The sequence below is a fragment of the Haliotis rufescens genome, unplaced genomic scaffold, assembly GCF_023055435.1.
Source record: "Haliotis rufescens isolate VD_foot unplaced genomic scaffold, xgHalRufe1.0.p SCAF_4, whole genome shotgun sequence".
NCBI lineage: Eukaryota > Metazoa > Mollusca > Gastropoda > Lepetellida > Haliotidae > Haliotis > Haliotis rufescens.
Window position 1 is genome coordinate 25291450 of NW_025964112.1, and position 19266 is coordinate 25310715.

The 19266-nt window shown below is 44.0% G+C and overlaps 1 protein-coding gene across 1 annotated transcript; it reads left to right on the forward strand.

Annotated features, from left to right (window-relative positions):
• The first annotated feature begins 10740 nt into the window (after positions 1-10740).
• On the forward strand, positions 10741-15185 carry LOC125372351. The gene is made up of 2 exons (XM_048382029.1): positions 10741-11234; positions 13156-15185. The coding sequence occupies exon 2, from the start codon at positions 13997-13999 to the stop codon at positions 14651-14653; it is 657 nt and encodes a 218-aa protein (XP_048237986.1). The 5' UTR covers positions 10741-11234; positions 13156-13996; the 3' UTR covers positions 14654-15185.
• The last annotated feature ends 4081 nt before the right edge of the window (positions 15186-19266 follow it).

The following is a 19266-nucleotide window of genomic DNA, read 5'->3' on the forward strand; positions in this document are numbered from 1 at the left end:
TGGACTCATACATACATACAGAGGGATGCTTGTTTGGATGATTGGACTCATAGAAACAGAGGGCTGCTTGATTGGTTGATTTAACTCATACATGCAGAGGGCTGCTTGACTGGTTGATTGAACACATACATACCGAGGGCTGCTGGACTATACTCATACATACAGACAAGCTTGCTTGGCTGATATAACTCATACATACAGAGGGATGCTTGATTGGTTGATTTAACTCATACCTACAGAGGGCTGCTTGACTGGTTGATTGAACACATACATACCGAGGGCTGCTTGACTGGACTCATACATACAGAGGGATGCTGGATTGGCTGATATGACTCATACATACAGAGGGATGCTTGATTGGTTGATTTAACTCATACATACAGAGGGCAGCTTGGTTGGACTCATACATACAGAGGATCGCTTGATTGGCTGATTGGACTCATACATACAGAGGGCTGATCGATTGGTTGATTTAGCTCATACATACAGAAGGCTGTTTGGTTGGTTCATTTAACTTATACATACAGAGGGCTGCTTGATTGGTTGATTTAACTCATACATACAGAGAGCTGCTTGTTTGGTTGATTGGACCCATATATTCAGAGGGCTGCTTGATTTGATGATTTGACTCATACATACAGATGGCTCCTTGGTTTGACTCATACATACAGAGGGCTGCTTTATTGGTTGATTTAACTGATACATACAGATGATTGATTCATTTGATTGATTTAACTCATACATACAGAGGGCTGCTTGATTAGACTTATACATACAGAGGACTACTTGATTGGTTGATTGGACTCATACATACAGAGGGCTGATCGATTGGTTGATTGAACTCATACATACCGAGGGCTGCTCGACCGGACTCATACATACAGGGGAATGCTTGATTTGTTGATTGGACTCATACATACAAATGGCTGCTTGATTGATTGATTGGGCTCATCTATACAGAGGGCTGCTTGATTGGTTGATTTAACTCATACATACAGAGAGCTGCTTGTTTGGTTGATTGGACCCATATATTCAGAGGGCTGCTTGATTTGATGATTGAACCCATACATACCGAGGGCTGCTTGACCGGACTCATACATACAGGGGGATGCTTGATTTGTTGATTTAACTGATACATGCAGATGATTGATTGATTGGTTGATTTAACTCATACATACAGAGGGCTGCTTGATTAGACTTATACATACAGAGGACTACTTGATTGGTTGATTGGACTCATACATACAGAGGGCTGATCGATTGGTTGATATAACTCATGCATACCGAGCGGTGCTTGACTGGACTCATACATACCGAGGAATGCTTGCTTGGCTGATTGGACTCATACATACAGAGGGATGCTTGATTGGTTGATTTAACTCATACATACAGAGGGCTGCTTGATTTGTTGATTGAACCCATACATACCGAGGGCTGCTTGACCGGACTCATACATACAGGGGGATGCTTGATTTGTTGATTTAACTCATACATACAAATGGCTGCTTGATTGATTGATTGGGCTCATCTATACAGAGGGCTGCTTGATTGGTTGATTTAACTCATACATACAGAGAGCTGCTTGTTTGGTTGATTGGACCCATATATTCAGAGGGCTGCTTGATTTGATGATTTGACTCATACATACAGATGGCTCCTTGGTTTGACTCATACATACAGAGGGCTGCTTTATTGGTTGATTTAACTGATACATACAGATGATTGATTCATTTGATTGATTTAACTCATACACACAGAGGGCTGCTTGATTAGACTTATACATACAGAGGACTACTTGATTGGTTGATTGGACTCATACATACAGAGGGCTGATCGATTGGTTGATATAACTCATGCATACCGAGCGGTGCTTGACTGGACTCATACATACCGAGGAATGCTTGCTTGGCTGGTTGGACTCATACATACAGAGGGATGCTTGATTGGTTGATTGAACTCATACATAAAGAGGGCTGCTCGACCGGACTCTTACATACAGGGGGATGCTTGATTTGTTGATTTAACTCATACATACAAATGGCTGCTTGATTGATTGATTGGGCTCATCTATACAGAGGGCTGCTTGATTGGTTGATTTAACTCATACATACAGAGGGCTGCTTGATTGGTTGATTGAACTCATGCATACCAAGGGGTGCTTGACTGGACTCATACATACCGAGGACTGCTTGCTTGATTGATTGGACTCATACATACAGAGGCATGCTTGATTGGTTGATTTAACTCATACATACGGAGGGCTGCTCAATTGGTTGATTGAACTCATACATACCGAGGGCTGCTTGACCGGACTCATACATACAGGGGGATGCTTCATTTGTTGATTTAACTCATACATACAAAGGGCTCCTTGATTGATTGATTGGGCTCACATATACAGAGGGCTCTTTGATTGGTTGATTGGACTCATAGAAACGGAGGGCTGCTTGATTTGTTCATTGGACTCATACATACAGAGAGATGCTTCATTGGTTGATTTACCTAATACATACCGAGGGCTGCTTGTTTGGTTGATTGGACTCATACATACATACAGAGAGATGCTTGATTGGTTGATTTACCTAATACATACCGAGGGCTGCTTGTTTGGTTGATTGGACTCATACATACATACAGAGGGCTGGTTGATTGGTTGATTGGACTCATACATATCGTACGTTGCTTGATTGGTTAATTTAACTCATCAATTCAGAGGGCTGCTTCATTGGACTCATACATACAGAGGGCTGCTTGATTGGTTGATTTAACTCATACATACCGAGGGCTTCTTCATTGGTTGATTTAACTCGTACATACAGAGGGCAGCTTGATTGGACTCATACATACATAGGATCGCTTGATTGGTTGATTGGACTCATACATACATAAGGCTGTTTCATAGGTTGTTTGGACTCATATATACAGAGGGATCCTTGAATGGTTGATTAGACTCAAACATACAGAGGGCTGCTTGATTGGTTGATTGGACTCATACATACAGAGGGCTGATCGATTAGTTGATTTAGCTCATTCATACAGAAGGCTGTTTGGTTGGTTCATTTAACTTATACATACAGAGGGCTGCTTGATTGGTTGGTTTACCTCATAGAAACAGAGAGCTGCTTGTTTGGTTGATTGGACCCATATATTCAGAGGGCTGCTTGATTTGATGATTTGACTCATACATATAGATGGCTCCTTGGTTTGACTCATACATACAGATGGCTGCTTTATTGGTTGAGTTAACTGATACATACAGATGATTGCTGGATTGGTTGATTTAACTCATACATACAGAGGGCTGCTTGATTAGACTTATACATACAGAGGACTACTTGATTGGTTGATTGGACTCATACATACAGAGGGCTGATCGATTGGTTGATATAACTCATGCATACCGAGCGGTGCTTGACTGGACTCATACACACCGAGGACAGCTTGCTTGGCTGGTTGCACTCATACATACAGAGGGATGCTTGATTGGTTGATTTAACTCATACATAAAGAGGGCTGCTTGATTGGTTGATTGAACTCATACATACCAAGGTCTGCTTGACCGGACTCATACATACAGGGGGATGCTTGATTTGTTCATTTAACTCATACATACAAATGGCTACTTGATTGATTGATTGGGCTCATCTATACAGAGGGCTGCTTGATTGGTTGATTTAACTCATACATACAGAGGGCTGCTTGATTGGTTGATTCAACTCATGCATACCAAAGGGTGATTGACTGGACTCATACATACCGATGACTGCTTGCTTGGTTGATTGGACTCATACATACAGAGGGATGCTTGATTGGTTGATTTAACTCATACATACAGAGGGCTGCTCAATTGGTTGATTGAACTCATACATACAGAGGGCTCCTTGATTGATTGATTGGGCTCACATATACAGAGGGCTGTTTGATTGGTTGATTGGACTCATAGAAACGGAGGGCTGCTTGATTTGTTCATTGGACTCATACATACAGAGAGATGCTTCATTGGTTGATTTACCTAATACATACCGAGGGCTGCTTGTTTGGTTGATTGGACTCATACATACATACAGAGGGATGCTTGTTTGGATGATTGGACTTATAGAAACAGAGGGATGCTTGATTGGTTGATTTAACTCATACATGCAGAGGGCTGCTTGATTGGTTGATTGAACTCATGCATACCAAGGGGTGCTTGACTGGACTCATACATACCGAGGACTGCTTGCTTGGCTGATTGGATTCATACATACAGAGGCATGCTTGATTGGTTGATTTAACTCATACATACAGAGGGCTGCTCAATTGGTTGATTTAACTCATACATACCGAGGGCTGCTTGACCGGACTCATGTCATACAGGGGGCTGCTTGATTTGTTCATTGGACTCATACATACAGAGAGATGCTTCATTGGTTGATTTACCTAATACATACCGAGGGCTGCTTGTTTGGTTGATTGGACTCATACATACATACAGAGGGATGCTTGTTTGGATGATTGGACTCATAGAAACAGAGGGCTGCTTGATTGGTTGATTTAACTCATACATGCAGAGGGCTGCTTGACTGGTTGATTGAACACATACATACCGAGGGCTGCTGGACTATACTCATACATACAGACAAGCTTGCTTGGCTGATATAACTCATACATACAGAGGGATGCTTGATTGGTTGATTTAACTCATACCTACAGAGGGCTGCTTGACTGGTTGATTGAACACATACATACCGAGGGCTGCTTGACTGGACTCATACATACAGAGGGATGCTGGATTGGCTGATATGACTCATACATACAGAGGGATGCTTGATTGGTTGATTTAACTCATACATACAGAGGGCAGCTTGGTTGGACTCATACATACAGAGGATCGCTTGATTGGCTGATTGGACTCATACATACAGAGGGCTGATCGATTGGTTGATTTAGCTCATACATACAGAAGGCTGTTTGGTTGGTTCATTTAACTTATACATACAGAGGGCTGCTTGATTGGTTGATTTAACTCATACATACAGAGAGCTGCTTGTTTGGTTGATTGGACCCATATATTCAGAGGGCTGCTTGATTTGATGATTTGACTCATACATACAGATGGCTCCTTGGTTTGACTCATACATACAGAGGGCTGCTTTATTGGTTGATTTAACTGATACATACAGATGATTGATTCATTTGATTGATTTAACTCATACATACAGAGGGCTGCTTGATTAGACTTATACATACAGAGGACTACTTGATTGGTTGATTGGACTCATACATACAGAGGGCTGATCGATTGGTTGATTGAACTCATACATACCGAGGGCTGCTCGACCGGACTCATACATACAGGGGAATGCTTGATTTGTTGATTTAACTCATACATACAAATGGCTGCTTGATTGATTGATTGGGCTCATCTATACAGAGGGCTGCTTGATTGGTTGATTTAACTCATACATACAGAGAGCTGCTTGTTTGGTTGATTGGACCCATATATTCAGAGGGCTGCTTGATTTGATGATTGAACCCATACATACCGAGGGCTGCTTGACCGGACTCATACATACAGGGGGATGCTTGATTTGTTGATTTAACTGATACATGCAGATGATTGATTGATTGGTTGATTTAACTCATACATACAGAGGGCTGCTTGATTAGACTTATACATACAGAGGACTACTTGATTGGTTGATTGGACTCATACATACAGAGGGCTGATCGATTGGTTGATATAACTCATGCATACCGAGCGGTGCTTGACTGGACTCATACATACCGAGGAATGCTTGCTTGGCTGATTGGACTCATACATACAGAGGGATGCTTGATTGGTTGATTTAACTCATACATACAGAGGGCTGCTTGATTTGTTGATTGAACCCATACATACCGAGGGCTGCTTGACCGGACTCATACATACAGGGGGATGCTTGATTTGTTGATTTAACTCATACATACAAATGGCTGCTTGATTGATTGATTGGGCTCATCTATACAGAGGGCTGCTTGATTGGTTGATTTAACTCATACATACAGAGAGCTGCTTGTTTGGTTGATTGGACCCATATATTCAGAGGGCTGCTTGATTTGATGATTTGACTCATACATACAGATGGCTCCTTGGTTTGACTCATACATACAGAGGGCTGCTTTATTGGTTGATTTAACTGATACATACAGATGATTGATTCATTTGATTGATTTAACTCATACACACAGAGGGCTGCTTGATTAGACTTATACATACAGAGGACTACTTGATTGGTTGATTGGACTCATACATACAGAGGGCTGATCGATTGGTTGATATAACTCATGCATACCGAGCGGTGCTTGACTGGACTCATACATACCGAGGAATGCTTGCTTGGCTGGTTGGACTCATACATACAGAGGGATGCTTGATTGGTTGATTGAACTCATACATAAAGAGGGCTGCTCGACCGGACTCTTACATACAGGGGGATGCTTGATTTGTTGATTTAACTCATACATACAAATGGCTGCTTGATTGATTGATTGGGCTCATCTATACAGAGGGCTGCTTGATTGGTTGATTTAACTCATACATACAGAGGGCTGCTTGATTGGTTGATTGAACTCATGCATACCAAGGGGTGCTTGACTGGACTCATACATACCGAGGACTGCTTGCTTGATTGATTGGACTCATACATACAGAGGCATGCTTGATTGGTTGATTTAACTCATACATACGGAGGGCTGCTCAATTGGTTGATTGAACTCATACATACCGAGGGCTGCTTGACCGGACTCATACATACAGGGGGATGCTTCATTTGTTGATTTAACTCATACATACAAAGGGCTCCTTGATTGATTGATTGGGCTCACATATACAGAGGGCTCTTTGATTGGTTGATTGGACTCATAGAAACGGAGGGCTGCTTGATTTGTTCATTGGACTCATACATACAGAGAGATGCTTCATTGGTTGATTTACCTAATACATACCGAGGGCTGCTTGTTTGGTTGATTGGACTCATACATACATACAGAGAGATGCTTGATTGGTTGATTTACCTAATACATACCGAGGGCTGCTTGTTTGGTTGATTGGACTCATACATACATACAGAGGGCTGGTTGATTGGTTGATTGGACTCATACATATCGTACGTTGCTTGATTGGTTAATTTAACTCATCAATTCAGAGGGCTGCTTCATTGGACTCATACATACAGAGGGCTGCTTGATTGGTTGATTTAACTCATACATACCGAGGGCTTCTTCATTGGTTGATTTAACTCGTACATACAGAGGGCAGCTTGATTGGACTCATACATACATAGGATCGCTTGATTGGTTGATTGGACTCATACATACATAAGGCTGTTTCATAGGTTGTTTGGACTCATATATACAGAGGGATCCTTGAATGGTTGATTAGACTCAAACATACAGAGGGCTGCTTGATTGGTTGATTGGACTCATACATACAGAGGGCTGATCGATTAGTTGATTTAGCTCATTCATACAGAAGGCTGTTTGGTTGGTTCATTTAACTTATACATACAGAGGGCTGCTTGATTGGTTGGTTTACCTCATAGAAACAGAGAGCTGCTTGTTTGGTTGATTGGACCCATATATTCAGAGGGCTGCTTGATTTGATGATTTGACTCATACATATAGATGGCTCCTTGGTTTGACTCATACATACAGATGGCTGCTTTATTGGTTGAGTTAACTGATACATACAGATGATTGCTGGATTGGTTGATTTAACTCATACATACAGAGGGCTGCTTGATTAGACTTATACATACAGAGGACTACTTGATTGGTTGATTGGACTCATACATACAGAGGGCTGATCGATTGGTTGATATAACTCATGCATACCGAGCGGTGCTTGACTGGACTCATACACACCGAGGACAGCTTGCTTGGCTGGTTGCACTCATACATAAAGAGGGCTGCTTGATTGGTTGATTGAACTCATACATACCAAGGTCTGCTTGACCGGACTCATACATACAGGGGGATGCTTGATTTGTTCATTTAACTCATACATACAAATGGCTACTTGATTGATTGATTGGGCTCATCTATACAGAGGGCTGCTTGATTGGTTGATTTAACTCATACATACAGAGGGCTGCTTGATTGGTTGATTCAACTCATGCATACCAAAGGGTGATTGACTGGACTCATACATACCGATGACTGCTTGCTTGGTTGATTGGACTCATACATACAGAGGGATGCTTGATTGGTTGATTTAACTCATACATACAGAGGGCTGCTCAATTGGTTGATTGAACTCATACATACAGAGGGCTCCTTGATTGATTGATTGGGCTCACATATACAGAGGGCTGTTTGATTGGTTGATTGGACTCATAGAAACGGAGGGCTGCTTGATTTGTTCATTGGACTCATACATACAGAGAGATGCTTCATTGGTTGATTTACCTAATACATACCGAGGGCTGCTTGTTTGGTTGATTGGACTCATACATACATACAGAGGGATGCTTGTTTGGATGATTGGACTTATAGAAACAGAGGGATGCTTGATTGGTTGATTTAACTCATACATGCAGAGGGCTGCTTGATTGGTTGATTGAACTCATGCATACCAAGAGGTGCTTGACTGGACTCATACATACCGAGGACTGCTTGCTTGGCTGATTTGACTCATACATACAGAGGCTTACTTGATTGGTTGATTTGAGTCATACATACCGTATGTTGCCTGATTGGTTGATTGGACTCATACATACCGTACGTTGCTTGATTGGTTGATTGGACTTATACATACTGTACGTTGCTTGATTGGTTAATTTAACTCATCAATACAGAGGGCTGCTTGATTGGACTCCCACATACAGAAGACTGCTTGATAGGTTGAACTCATGCATACCAAGGGGTGCTTGACTGGACTCATACATACCGAGGACTGCTTGCTTGATTGATTGGACTCATACATACAGAGGCATGCTTGATTGGTTGATTTAACTCATACATACGGAGGGCTGCTCAATTGGTTGATTGAACTCATACATACCGAGGGCTGCTTGACCGGACTCATACATACAGGGGGATGCTTCATTTGTTGATTTAACTCATACATACAAAGGGCTCCTTGATTGATTGATTGGGCTCACATATACAGAGGGCTGTTTGATTGGTTGATTGGACTCATAGAAACGGAGGGCTGCTTGATTTGTTCATTGGACTCATACATACAGAGAGATGCTTCATTGGTTGATTTACCTAATACATAACTCATACATGCAGAGTAGATTGGATTCATACATACAGAGGGCTACTTGATTGGACTCATACATACAGAGGGCTGGTTGATTGGTTGGTTTAACTCATATATACAGAGGACTACTTGATTAGTTGATTGGACTCATACATACAGAGGGCTGCTTGATCGGTTGATTGGACTCATATATACAGAGGGCTGCTTGATTTGACTCACACATACAGAAGGCTGCTTGATTGGACTCATACATACAGAAGGCTGATTGATAGTTTGATTGGACTGATATATACAGAGGGCTGCTTGATTTGTTGATTTAACTCATACATACAGAGAGCTGCTTCATAGGTCGATTGGACTCCGACATACAGAAGGCTGCTTGATTTGATGATTGGACTCATATATACAGAGGGCTGCTTGATTTGACTCACACATACAAAAGGCTGCTTGATTGGACTCCTACATAAAGAGGGCTGCTTGACGCATACATACCGTACTTTGCTTGATTGGTTGATTAACCTGATACATATAGAGGGCTGATTCATTGGTGGATTGGACTCATACATACAGATGGCTACTTGATTGGTAGATTGGACTCATATATACAGAGGGCTATTGGTTGGACCCATACATACAGAGGGCTGCTTGACGCATACATACCGTACTTTGCTTGATTGGTTGATTTAACTCATACATACAGAGGGCTGCTCAATTGGTTGATTGAACTCATACATACAGAGGGCTCCTTGATTGATTGATTGGGCTCACATATACAGAGGGCTGTTTGATTGGTTGATTGGACTCATAGAAACGGAGGGCTGCTTGATTTGTTCATTGGACTCATACATACAGAGAGATGCTTCATTGGTTGATTTACCTAATACATACCGAGGGCTGCTTGTTTGGTTGATTGGACTCATACATACATACAGAGGGATGCTTGTTTGGATGATTGGACTTATAGAAACAGAGGGATGCTTGATTGGTTGATTTAACTCATACATGCAGAGGGCTGCTTGACTGGTTGATTGAACTCATGCATACCAAGAGGTGCTTGACTGGACTCATACATACCGAGGACTGCTTGCTTGGCTGATTTGACTCATACATACAGAGGCTTACTTGATTGGTTGATTTGAGTCATACATACCGTATGTTGCTTGATTGGTTGATTTAACTCATACATACAGAGGGCTGCTTGATTGGTTGATTGGACTCATACATACCGTACGTTGCTTGATTGGTTGATTGGACTTATACATACTGTACGTTGCTTGATTGGTTAATTTAACTCATCAATACAGAGGGCTGCTTGATTGGACTCCCACATACAGAAGACTGCTTGATAGGTTGAACTCATGCATACCAAGGGGTGCTTGACTGGACTCATACATACCGAGGACTGCTTGCTTGATTGATTGGACTCATACATACAGAGGCATGCTTGATTGGTTGATTTAACTCATACATACGGAGGGCTGCTCAATTGGTTGATTGAACTCATACATACCGAGGGCTGCTTGACCGGACTCATACATACTTACATTTAGTACTAACTACTAAATGACTTTATCGCGCGTATCCAAACCATGGGCTAATTACGTCTGTAACCCAATCACCCCCCGTAACTCAATCACCCCGGGCCACCACTCGGCAACGTGCCCGGGGAATAATCCCGCGCAAGCATCATCCCGCCTTTGTTAGTCGGTCATTCGCGAACAGCCCTTCCCCAAGTACACACGTGTGTCACTGTATCTAATCGCTTTTGCTTTGAATACCACCTATTTCAGCACTCGCCGTATCGCATTTATTCCGTTCTACTCCCGAACTTCACCCTCGGGACAATTTTACGCTTGTGGAATACCTCGACTCACCACCTCGACCTTCGTGATGCCTCCCAAGAGAAGAGCACCCGTCAACCACAAGCTTGTGAGGGGAGCCAAGCAGGCCAGGACAACCAGAAGACAAACCCCGGGAGTGCACATTATGCAGGAGGCAACAGCTGATGGTGAGTCTGCCAATTACGGAAATATCGAAGGGGGCAACAGAATTAACGTACAATCGGCGCAGTTTGTAAATGCCGCGCAGGCTGCCAACTCGGCTACCCAGGTAAACGAGCAACTGGAAAAAATACTCCAGTTGCAGGAACATTCAGCGCCCGGCCCGGTTAGCGCAAACCAACAGGTAAGGCTTGGTTTTAGTTCTCCCGCCATTTCGCCCAACATAGGGAGAATCCCCGATGCTTACAACGAGGTATTCATTTTCATCGTAGTGTCATAGCGACCGAATTGGGACAAATACTAATTACCCTGCAGCCATGATGTGTATATGTCTAGAATCTAGAAATGGATTAGTAAACAATCGAAGCGCTTATGTTAATACCACTTCATTACCCATAAGACACGATGCAATAAATACATCAGCGAACGTTAGATTAACAAATGAATTGCACATGCCAAGCTAGATCTGTGTATATGAGAAATATATTTGCAGTTTATGTTAAACAATTCATTTAATTGAACATCTGCCAGTTTTTAATACGAAGTTTTGAATAGAAGCTAATGTTTGGATTTGCTCTTCTTTACTCAAATGCGAATTTCTGCATAGCACTGCGTGTAAAAAATAACCTTGTTGGTAAAAATACATTTCATTTCGAAGAACTTAGTAGTTTGTACACACAAAAGTGTAAAGCATGCTCGGTATGATATCCACAGGAACAGGTTTTAGTATGCAATATGTCTATCATACTGATCTGCATTAAGATCGCTGCAGCCAAGCCTGATGCGAATCTGAATAAATTGACATGCTAATTGCCATTGTTAATCCAGAAGTATTGTACATGGACTGTCTGCCATCCTGAACGAGCCGTGCAACTTTGACATTGTTTATTTCCATAAATAACCACTCACAGTGGTACACGGACATAATTACAAGAAATAGATAACGGAGGCATTCACCAAATTGCATCCATCAATATGTTAGCGATCGTACATCTACATCAGTATGTCCTTACCTGAGAGTTGTGCATCGGGGTGCATGGCAGCATAGAATGGCAGTCGTTAGTTAGTTACTTGAATGGCAGTCCGGGGGTCCTGTCGCTATATACTTGTCCGACATGAAATGACAGGTTTTAGGGTTTGTGATTTAGTTAGTGTGGGTGATTTTAAGAGTGTTTGTTGAATGGGTGATAATTACTGCTGACGCTATAGATGTAAACATTCATATAATGATGGCAGCAAAGGACAGCCGAAGAGACAATGGCGTTGCCACCACGAGACATGTGTATGCCTTTTACGAGACGGCTAAGGGTATAATTCACTATGCCTATAAATGTTATGTAATCAGTCCTGTAGCGAATCCCTATCTGAGCAACAGACCGTGTCATTGCATGATTTATTGTGGGCACAACGGAATGGGACTGTAGGCACGTGTAGCTCTTAATCCCATATGAAAACACCAACTTTAGATTCGCGTGGTATCTCTGGTACCACATTCTTTTCTGTAACGCAGATGGCCTAGGTTATGATGATAGTTCGGATAACATTCGTAGAAAATATAGACTGAATGACACGACAGAGTGAGAGCCGTTTAACGCCGCTTTAAACAGCATGCCGGTTAGCGAGGCCGACGGTGACGCGGCTTGGCCAGCCAATCACATCGCAGGATACGGGGATTCCCTTTCCTTCCATGCAGACGGAAAAGACGCGCACGTCAAACAAACGGTGAGGAAAAAAATCTGGCGTGGTGAGTATGTCGACCTCGGCACAATCCTACCAGACACCGAGGGAAGTCACGAGGACGGTACGATTACCATGGCGTACGAATCCCACAGGTTAGGTAATTTTTAAACCAATAAAGCAGCAACCAAAGCGCCTGTCCCTGGCAAGCTGGACTTCAGCTTTCCACATTTTCATGTGTATATATGTTAGTAGGCACTCCGAGGTCCGCACAACCCAGGGGTTGCTGTCCTACATGGAAACCATAAGAACGGCGGCACTTCGATTCGGGGGGATGCCTGGTCAACCTACGACCAACAATTCCGACACAGAATGTCAAGGGACCCCTCACGACGCTGGGACAACATCGACGGGGAGTTGTGGCTGAAGTCCATGGTAACACAGCCGGTACTACAACCAGAATCAGGCGGACGGGGCGCAATGACACGCGTACAGGGGGACATCGCCAGTCAGGTATGCTGGGATTTCAATAAATTTGGCTGTAGCAGGGTCAACTGTAAGTACACTCACAAATGCGGTAAGTGTGGCAAACATTCCCATAGCTCTAGGACCTGCTTTCGAGGGAATGGGGTCCAACCGACCCCATACAAGCCCAATCAGCCTTTTGCCTAACAGAAAACCAGCCGTCAAGGCAGGTAAATTCAATGGCCCCTTCCCCCGTGGATCTCAATGAAATGGCACCCTGGTTACGCCAATATGCTAGGGTCAATTACAGAGATGCAAACTATTTATGGGTAGGTTTTAGCTCTGGCTTTAAGCTCGAGTTCCAGGGAAGCCGCACGGGTCGCCTGGCACGAAACTTGCGATCAGCCACGCACCAAGACACGGCAGGCTACGTGAAACAACACTACAAAACGAAGTCGACCTTGGCGACATTCAGTCGGCCTTTAGAATTATACCAGTCCACCCATCCGATTTCGAGCTGCTAGGCAACAGATTCGAAGGTGAGTTCTAGTTCGATAAATGCCTACCATTTGGCTGCTCCATATCTTGCGCCATATTTGAAACGTTTAGTACCTTCTTGCAATGGTGCATGCAATCGCATCTCCCAACGTGTCCGATCATGCATTACCTGGATGACTTCCTAACGGGGGGCACAGCAGGCACCAGCCACTGCTCAGACAACCTCAACGGATGCCTGAATACACTAGAACAGCTTGGGGTTCCTACTGCGCACGACAAGACGGTGGGCCCCACAACCAAACTGACATTCCTAGGGCTGGAAATCGACACCATTGCAATGCAGATCAGAATCCCAGAGTCCAAGATCAAGGAGGCAACAAGGGAAATCCAAGACATCCTGTCAACAGGTAACATCAAGGTCACAAAAAGGGCCCTTCAGTCCCTCATAGGCAAGCTTAACTTTATGTGCAGGGCTATACCAATGGCAAGGGCATTCAGCCGCAGGCTAACCGATCTGCTTAGCAAAGGTAAGCAACCATTTCACCACATTAGGATTACCAGCTGGGTCAAGGAAGACCTACAAATGTGGTTAACATTTCGTACGAGTTATAAAGGCATTTCAGTGTTTCAGGACCAACTATGGGTGGACAGCGATTTCCTCCAGCTGTTTTCAGACGCAGCGGGTGGCGCCAGCTTCGGGGCCTACATGCAGGGCAAATGGTTTAACGGCGCATGGCCACCCCAGTGGGTGACGGATGGAACTACACGGGACTTGACGCCACCTTGACATGGTGGCATCAATCCTTCGGAAATACAACCCCAGCTTCCTGACACCAAGATCATCGTATCCTCAATGCTGCACAGGCGCTACTGGCACGATGCCAGGGACCCACTAAAGATCGAGGGGATGCGGAAGAATATCAACCGTCGACTGGCCAACCGAGTCAAAGAGCTCGGCGGTACAATGGTGCCACATCCCCAGATCCTGGCATCAGACAAGACATGGTACGCCTGGGAGGGCGTCCACCTCAGTGACAAAGGACTGTGTGTGTTTACGGACAATTTATTGCATGCCCTGGCGCTTGTTATCTCCACAGGTTTGTGTTTCCTTTCAGGACATAGGCAAGCCGGGCAACAATGCTATCTCCGCGTATCGCGTGGCCGTGGGTGTGGGGTAGCACTCTGGTGCTTTGTGGCGGGGTTCTTGTGGGCTACACTGCTAGTAACAAATTAACTTGCTTCCAAATTAATACTCGTGCTTAAGGCTACCTGCTTTTCAGCGGGAACCTTTCCGGGGTTACCTGCTTCTCAGTGGGAACCTTGTCTTTCCCGACTTTTCAGCCGGGGAATCGTAAAATAACATACGTTGGGGCAAACAATTGCCACGTATATGGGCCCGGCGGCGGAAGTCGTCTTGTCAAGCGGTAGCTGACAGTTGGGTCCGCGGCGTGGGAGCCGCACAATGGTTTTGCTAATGGGGCCGGGCAGTGGGATCTGCTTTGGCCGGCTACCTGGGGCCGGGCAGCGGTAGTCTGACTTAGGCCAGCAGCGTGGAGCTGCTTTTGGCAGCGTGGGAGTTGCCAAGCAATGGTAGCGGTTAAATATGCTACCGTGGGGGCCGGACAGCGGAAGCAGTCTCAGGCCAGCAGCGCTAGCTGCAATCGCCGTTGGCCACGCGCGTGGCCATGGCAACGGTAGCATTTTGGTATACACAATTAGCAGCTAAGTAGCCCACTAGTACCTGCACACCCTCGGCCATTTAACCCAATCTCATCTTCTGTTTTTATTTTAGGCACGGGCATCCACGGCTCGGTGGCCCGTGCCTCTCCTTGGCATATCGCGGGATAATTACATTTAGTACTAACTACTAAATGACTTTATCGCGCGTATCCAAACCATGGGCTAATTACGTCTGTAACCCAATCACCCCCCGTAACTCAATCACCCCGGGCCACCACTCGGCAACGTGCCCGGGGAATAATCCCGCGCAAGCATCATCCCGCCTTTGTTAGTCGGTCATTCGCGAACAGCCCTTCCCCAAGTACACACGTGTGTCACTGTATCTAATCGCTTTCCCACCCACCCACCCAGCTTGCCATTCCTTTTCTTTCCTTTTCAGCCTGACGTGTCCTCTTCACCTGGAATGCTAATCACTTCTTTTCTTCAGCGTTTATTCTATTACAGGTACCAGCAGAGCGGATTGTATATATGTAAATAAACCTGTACATATGTAAAATAGGTTTTCAGGGCGCTTGTATATATGGACATGCTCCTAAACGATTCTGATATATGTAAATAAACATGACTTCCTTATAGCTGTATATATGTATATATGCAATACCTGTCTCAACAATAAACTATGTCGAGGTGTGCGGGGTTCTTGTGGGCTACACTGCTAGTAACAAATTAACTTGCTTCCAAATTAATACTCGTGCTTAAGGCTACCTGCTTTTCAGCGGGAACCTTTCCGGGGTTACCTGCTTCTCAGTGGGAACCTTGTCTTTCCCGACTTTTCAGCCGGGGAATCGTAAAATAACATACGTTGGGGCAAACAATTGCCACGTATATGGGCCCGGCGGCGGAAGTCGTCTTGTCAAGCGGTAGCTGACAGTTGGGTCCGCGGCGTGGGAGCCGCACAATGGTTTTGCTAATGGGGCCGGGCAGTGGGATCTGCTTTGGCCGGCTACCTGGGGCCGGGCAGCGGTAGTCTGACTTAGGCCAGCAGCGTGGAGCTGCTTTTGGCAGCGTGGGAGTTGCCAAGCAATGGTAGCGGTTAAATATGCTACCGTGGGGGCCGGACAGCGGAAGCAGTCTCAGGCCAGCAGCGCTAGCTGCAATCGCCGTTGGCCACGCGCGTGGCCATGGCAACGGTAGCATTTTGGTATACACAATTAGCAGCTAAGTAGCCCACTAGTACCTGCACACCCTCGGCCATTTAACCCAATCTCATCTTCTGTTTTTATTTTAGGCACGGGCATCCACGGCTCGGTGGCCCGTGCCTCTCCTTGGCATATCGCGGGATAAAGGGGGATGCTTCATTTGTTGATTTAACTCATACATACAAAGGGCTCCTTGATTGATTGATTGGGCTCACATATACAGAGGGCTGTTTGATTGGTTGATTGGACTCATAGAAACGGAGGGCTGCTTGATTTGTTCATTGGACTCATACATACAGAGAGATGCTTCATTGGTTGATTTACCTAATACATAACTCATACATGCAGAGTAGATTGGATTCATACATACAGAGGGCTACTTGATTGGACTCATACATACAGAGGGCTGGTTGATTGGTTGGTTTAACTCATATATACAGAGGGCTGCTTGATTTGACTCACACATACAGAAGGCTGCTTGATTGGACTCATACATACAGAGGGCTGCTTGATCGGTTGATTGGACTCATATATACAGAGGGCTGCTTGATTTGACTCACACATACAGAAGGCTGCTTGATTGGACTCATACATACAGAAGGCTGATTGATAGTTTGATTGGACTGATATATACAGAGGGCTGCTTGATTTGTTGATTTAACTCATACATACAGAGAGCTGCTTCATAGGTCGATTGGACTCCGACATACAGAAGGCTGCTTGATTTGATGATTGGACTCATATATACAGAGGGCTGCTTGATTTGACTCACACATACAAAAGGCTGCTTGATTGGACTCCTACATAAAGAGGGCTGCTTGACGCATACATACCGTACTTTGCTTGATTGGTTGATTAACCTGATACATATAGAGGGCTGATTCATTGGTGGATTGGACTCATACATACAGATGGCTACTTGATTGGTAGATTGGACTCATATATACAGAGGGCTATTGGTTGGACCCATACATACAGAGGGCTGCTTGACGCATACATACCGTACTTTGCGTGATTGGTTGGTTTAACTGATATATACAGAGGACTTCTTCATTGGTGGATTGGACTCATACATACAGAGGGCCGCTTGATCGGTTGATTTAACTCAAACATATAGAGGGCTGCTTGATTGGTTGATTTAAATCATACATACAGAGGGCTGCTTGATTTAACACATACATACCGTACTTTGCGTGATTGGTTTATTTAACTGATACATATACATATGTAGAGGGCTCCTTGATTGGTTGATTAGACTCATACGTACAGAGGACTGCTTGATGGGTTGATTGGACTCCCACATACAGATATCAGCTTGATAGGACTCATATATACAGAGGACTGCTTGATCGGTTGATTTAACTCATACATACAGAGGGATGCTTGATTGGTTGATTTGGTGCATACATACAGAGGACTGCTTGATGGGATAATTTAACTCATACATACAGAGGGCTGCTTGATTTGTTGATTGAACTCATACATAAAGAGGGCTGCTTGATTAGACTCATACATACTGAGGGCTGCTTGATTGGTTGTTTAACTCATACATTCAGAGGGCTGATTGATTGAACTCATACATACAGAGGGCTGCTTGATTGGTTGATTGAACTCATATATACAGAGGGCTGCTTGATTGGACTCATATATACAGAGGACTGCTTGATTGGTTGATTTAACTGATACATACAGAGGGCTGCTTGATTTGAATCACACATACAGAAGGCTGCTTGATTGGACTCATACATACAGAAGGCTGCTTGATAGGTTGATTGGACTCATACATACAGAGGGCTCCTTGATTGGTTGATTAGACTCATACATACAGAGGGCTCCTTGATTTGACTCATACATACAGAGGACTGCTTGATGGGTTGATTGGACTCCCACATACACAGATCAGCTTGATTAGACTCATGTATACAGTGCAATGCTGGATTCGTTGATTTGACGCATACATACAGAGGACTGCTTCATTGAACACATACATAGAGAGGACTGCTTGATCGATTGATTTAACTCATACATACAGAGGGATCCTTGATTGGTTGATTTGGTGCATAAATACAGAGGACTGCTTGATGGGATAACTTAACTCATACATACAGAGGGCTGCTTGATTTGTTGATTGAACTCATATATAAAGAGGGCTGCTTGATTAGACTCATACATACTGAGGGCTTCTAGATTGATTGTTTAACTCATACATTCAGAGGGCTGATTGATTGAACTCATACATACAGAGGGCTGCTTGATTGGACTCATACATACAGAGGGCTGCTTTATTGGTTGATATAACAGATACATACATCCAGTATTTAGTGTTGTCTAGTTTATGTATGTCGTTCTGCTCTGTGTAATACATCCAGTATTTAGTGTTGTCTAGTTTATGTATGTCGTTCTGCTCTGTGTAATACAAACATGTATCCAGCATTTAGTGTTGTTAAGTTTATGAATGTCAGTCTGCTCTGTGTAATACAAACATGTATCCAGCATTTTATGTTGTTTAGTTTATGTATGT

What these genes read in the sequence shown, in the direction of transcription:
- LOC125372351 (XM_048382029.1), top strand. Translation starts at nt 13,997, where the DNA reads ATGCAATCGCATCTCCCAACGTGTCCGATCATGCATTACCTGGATGAC.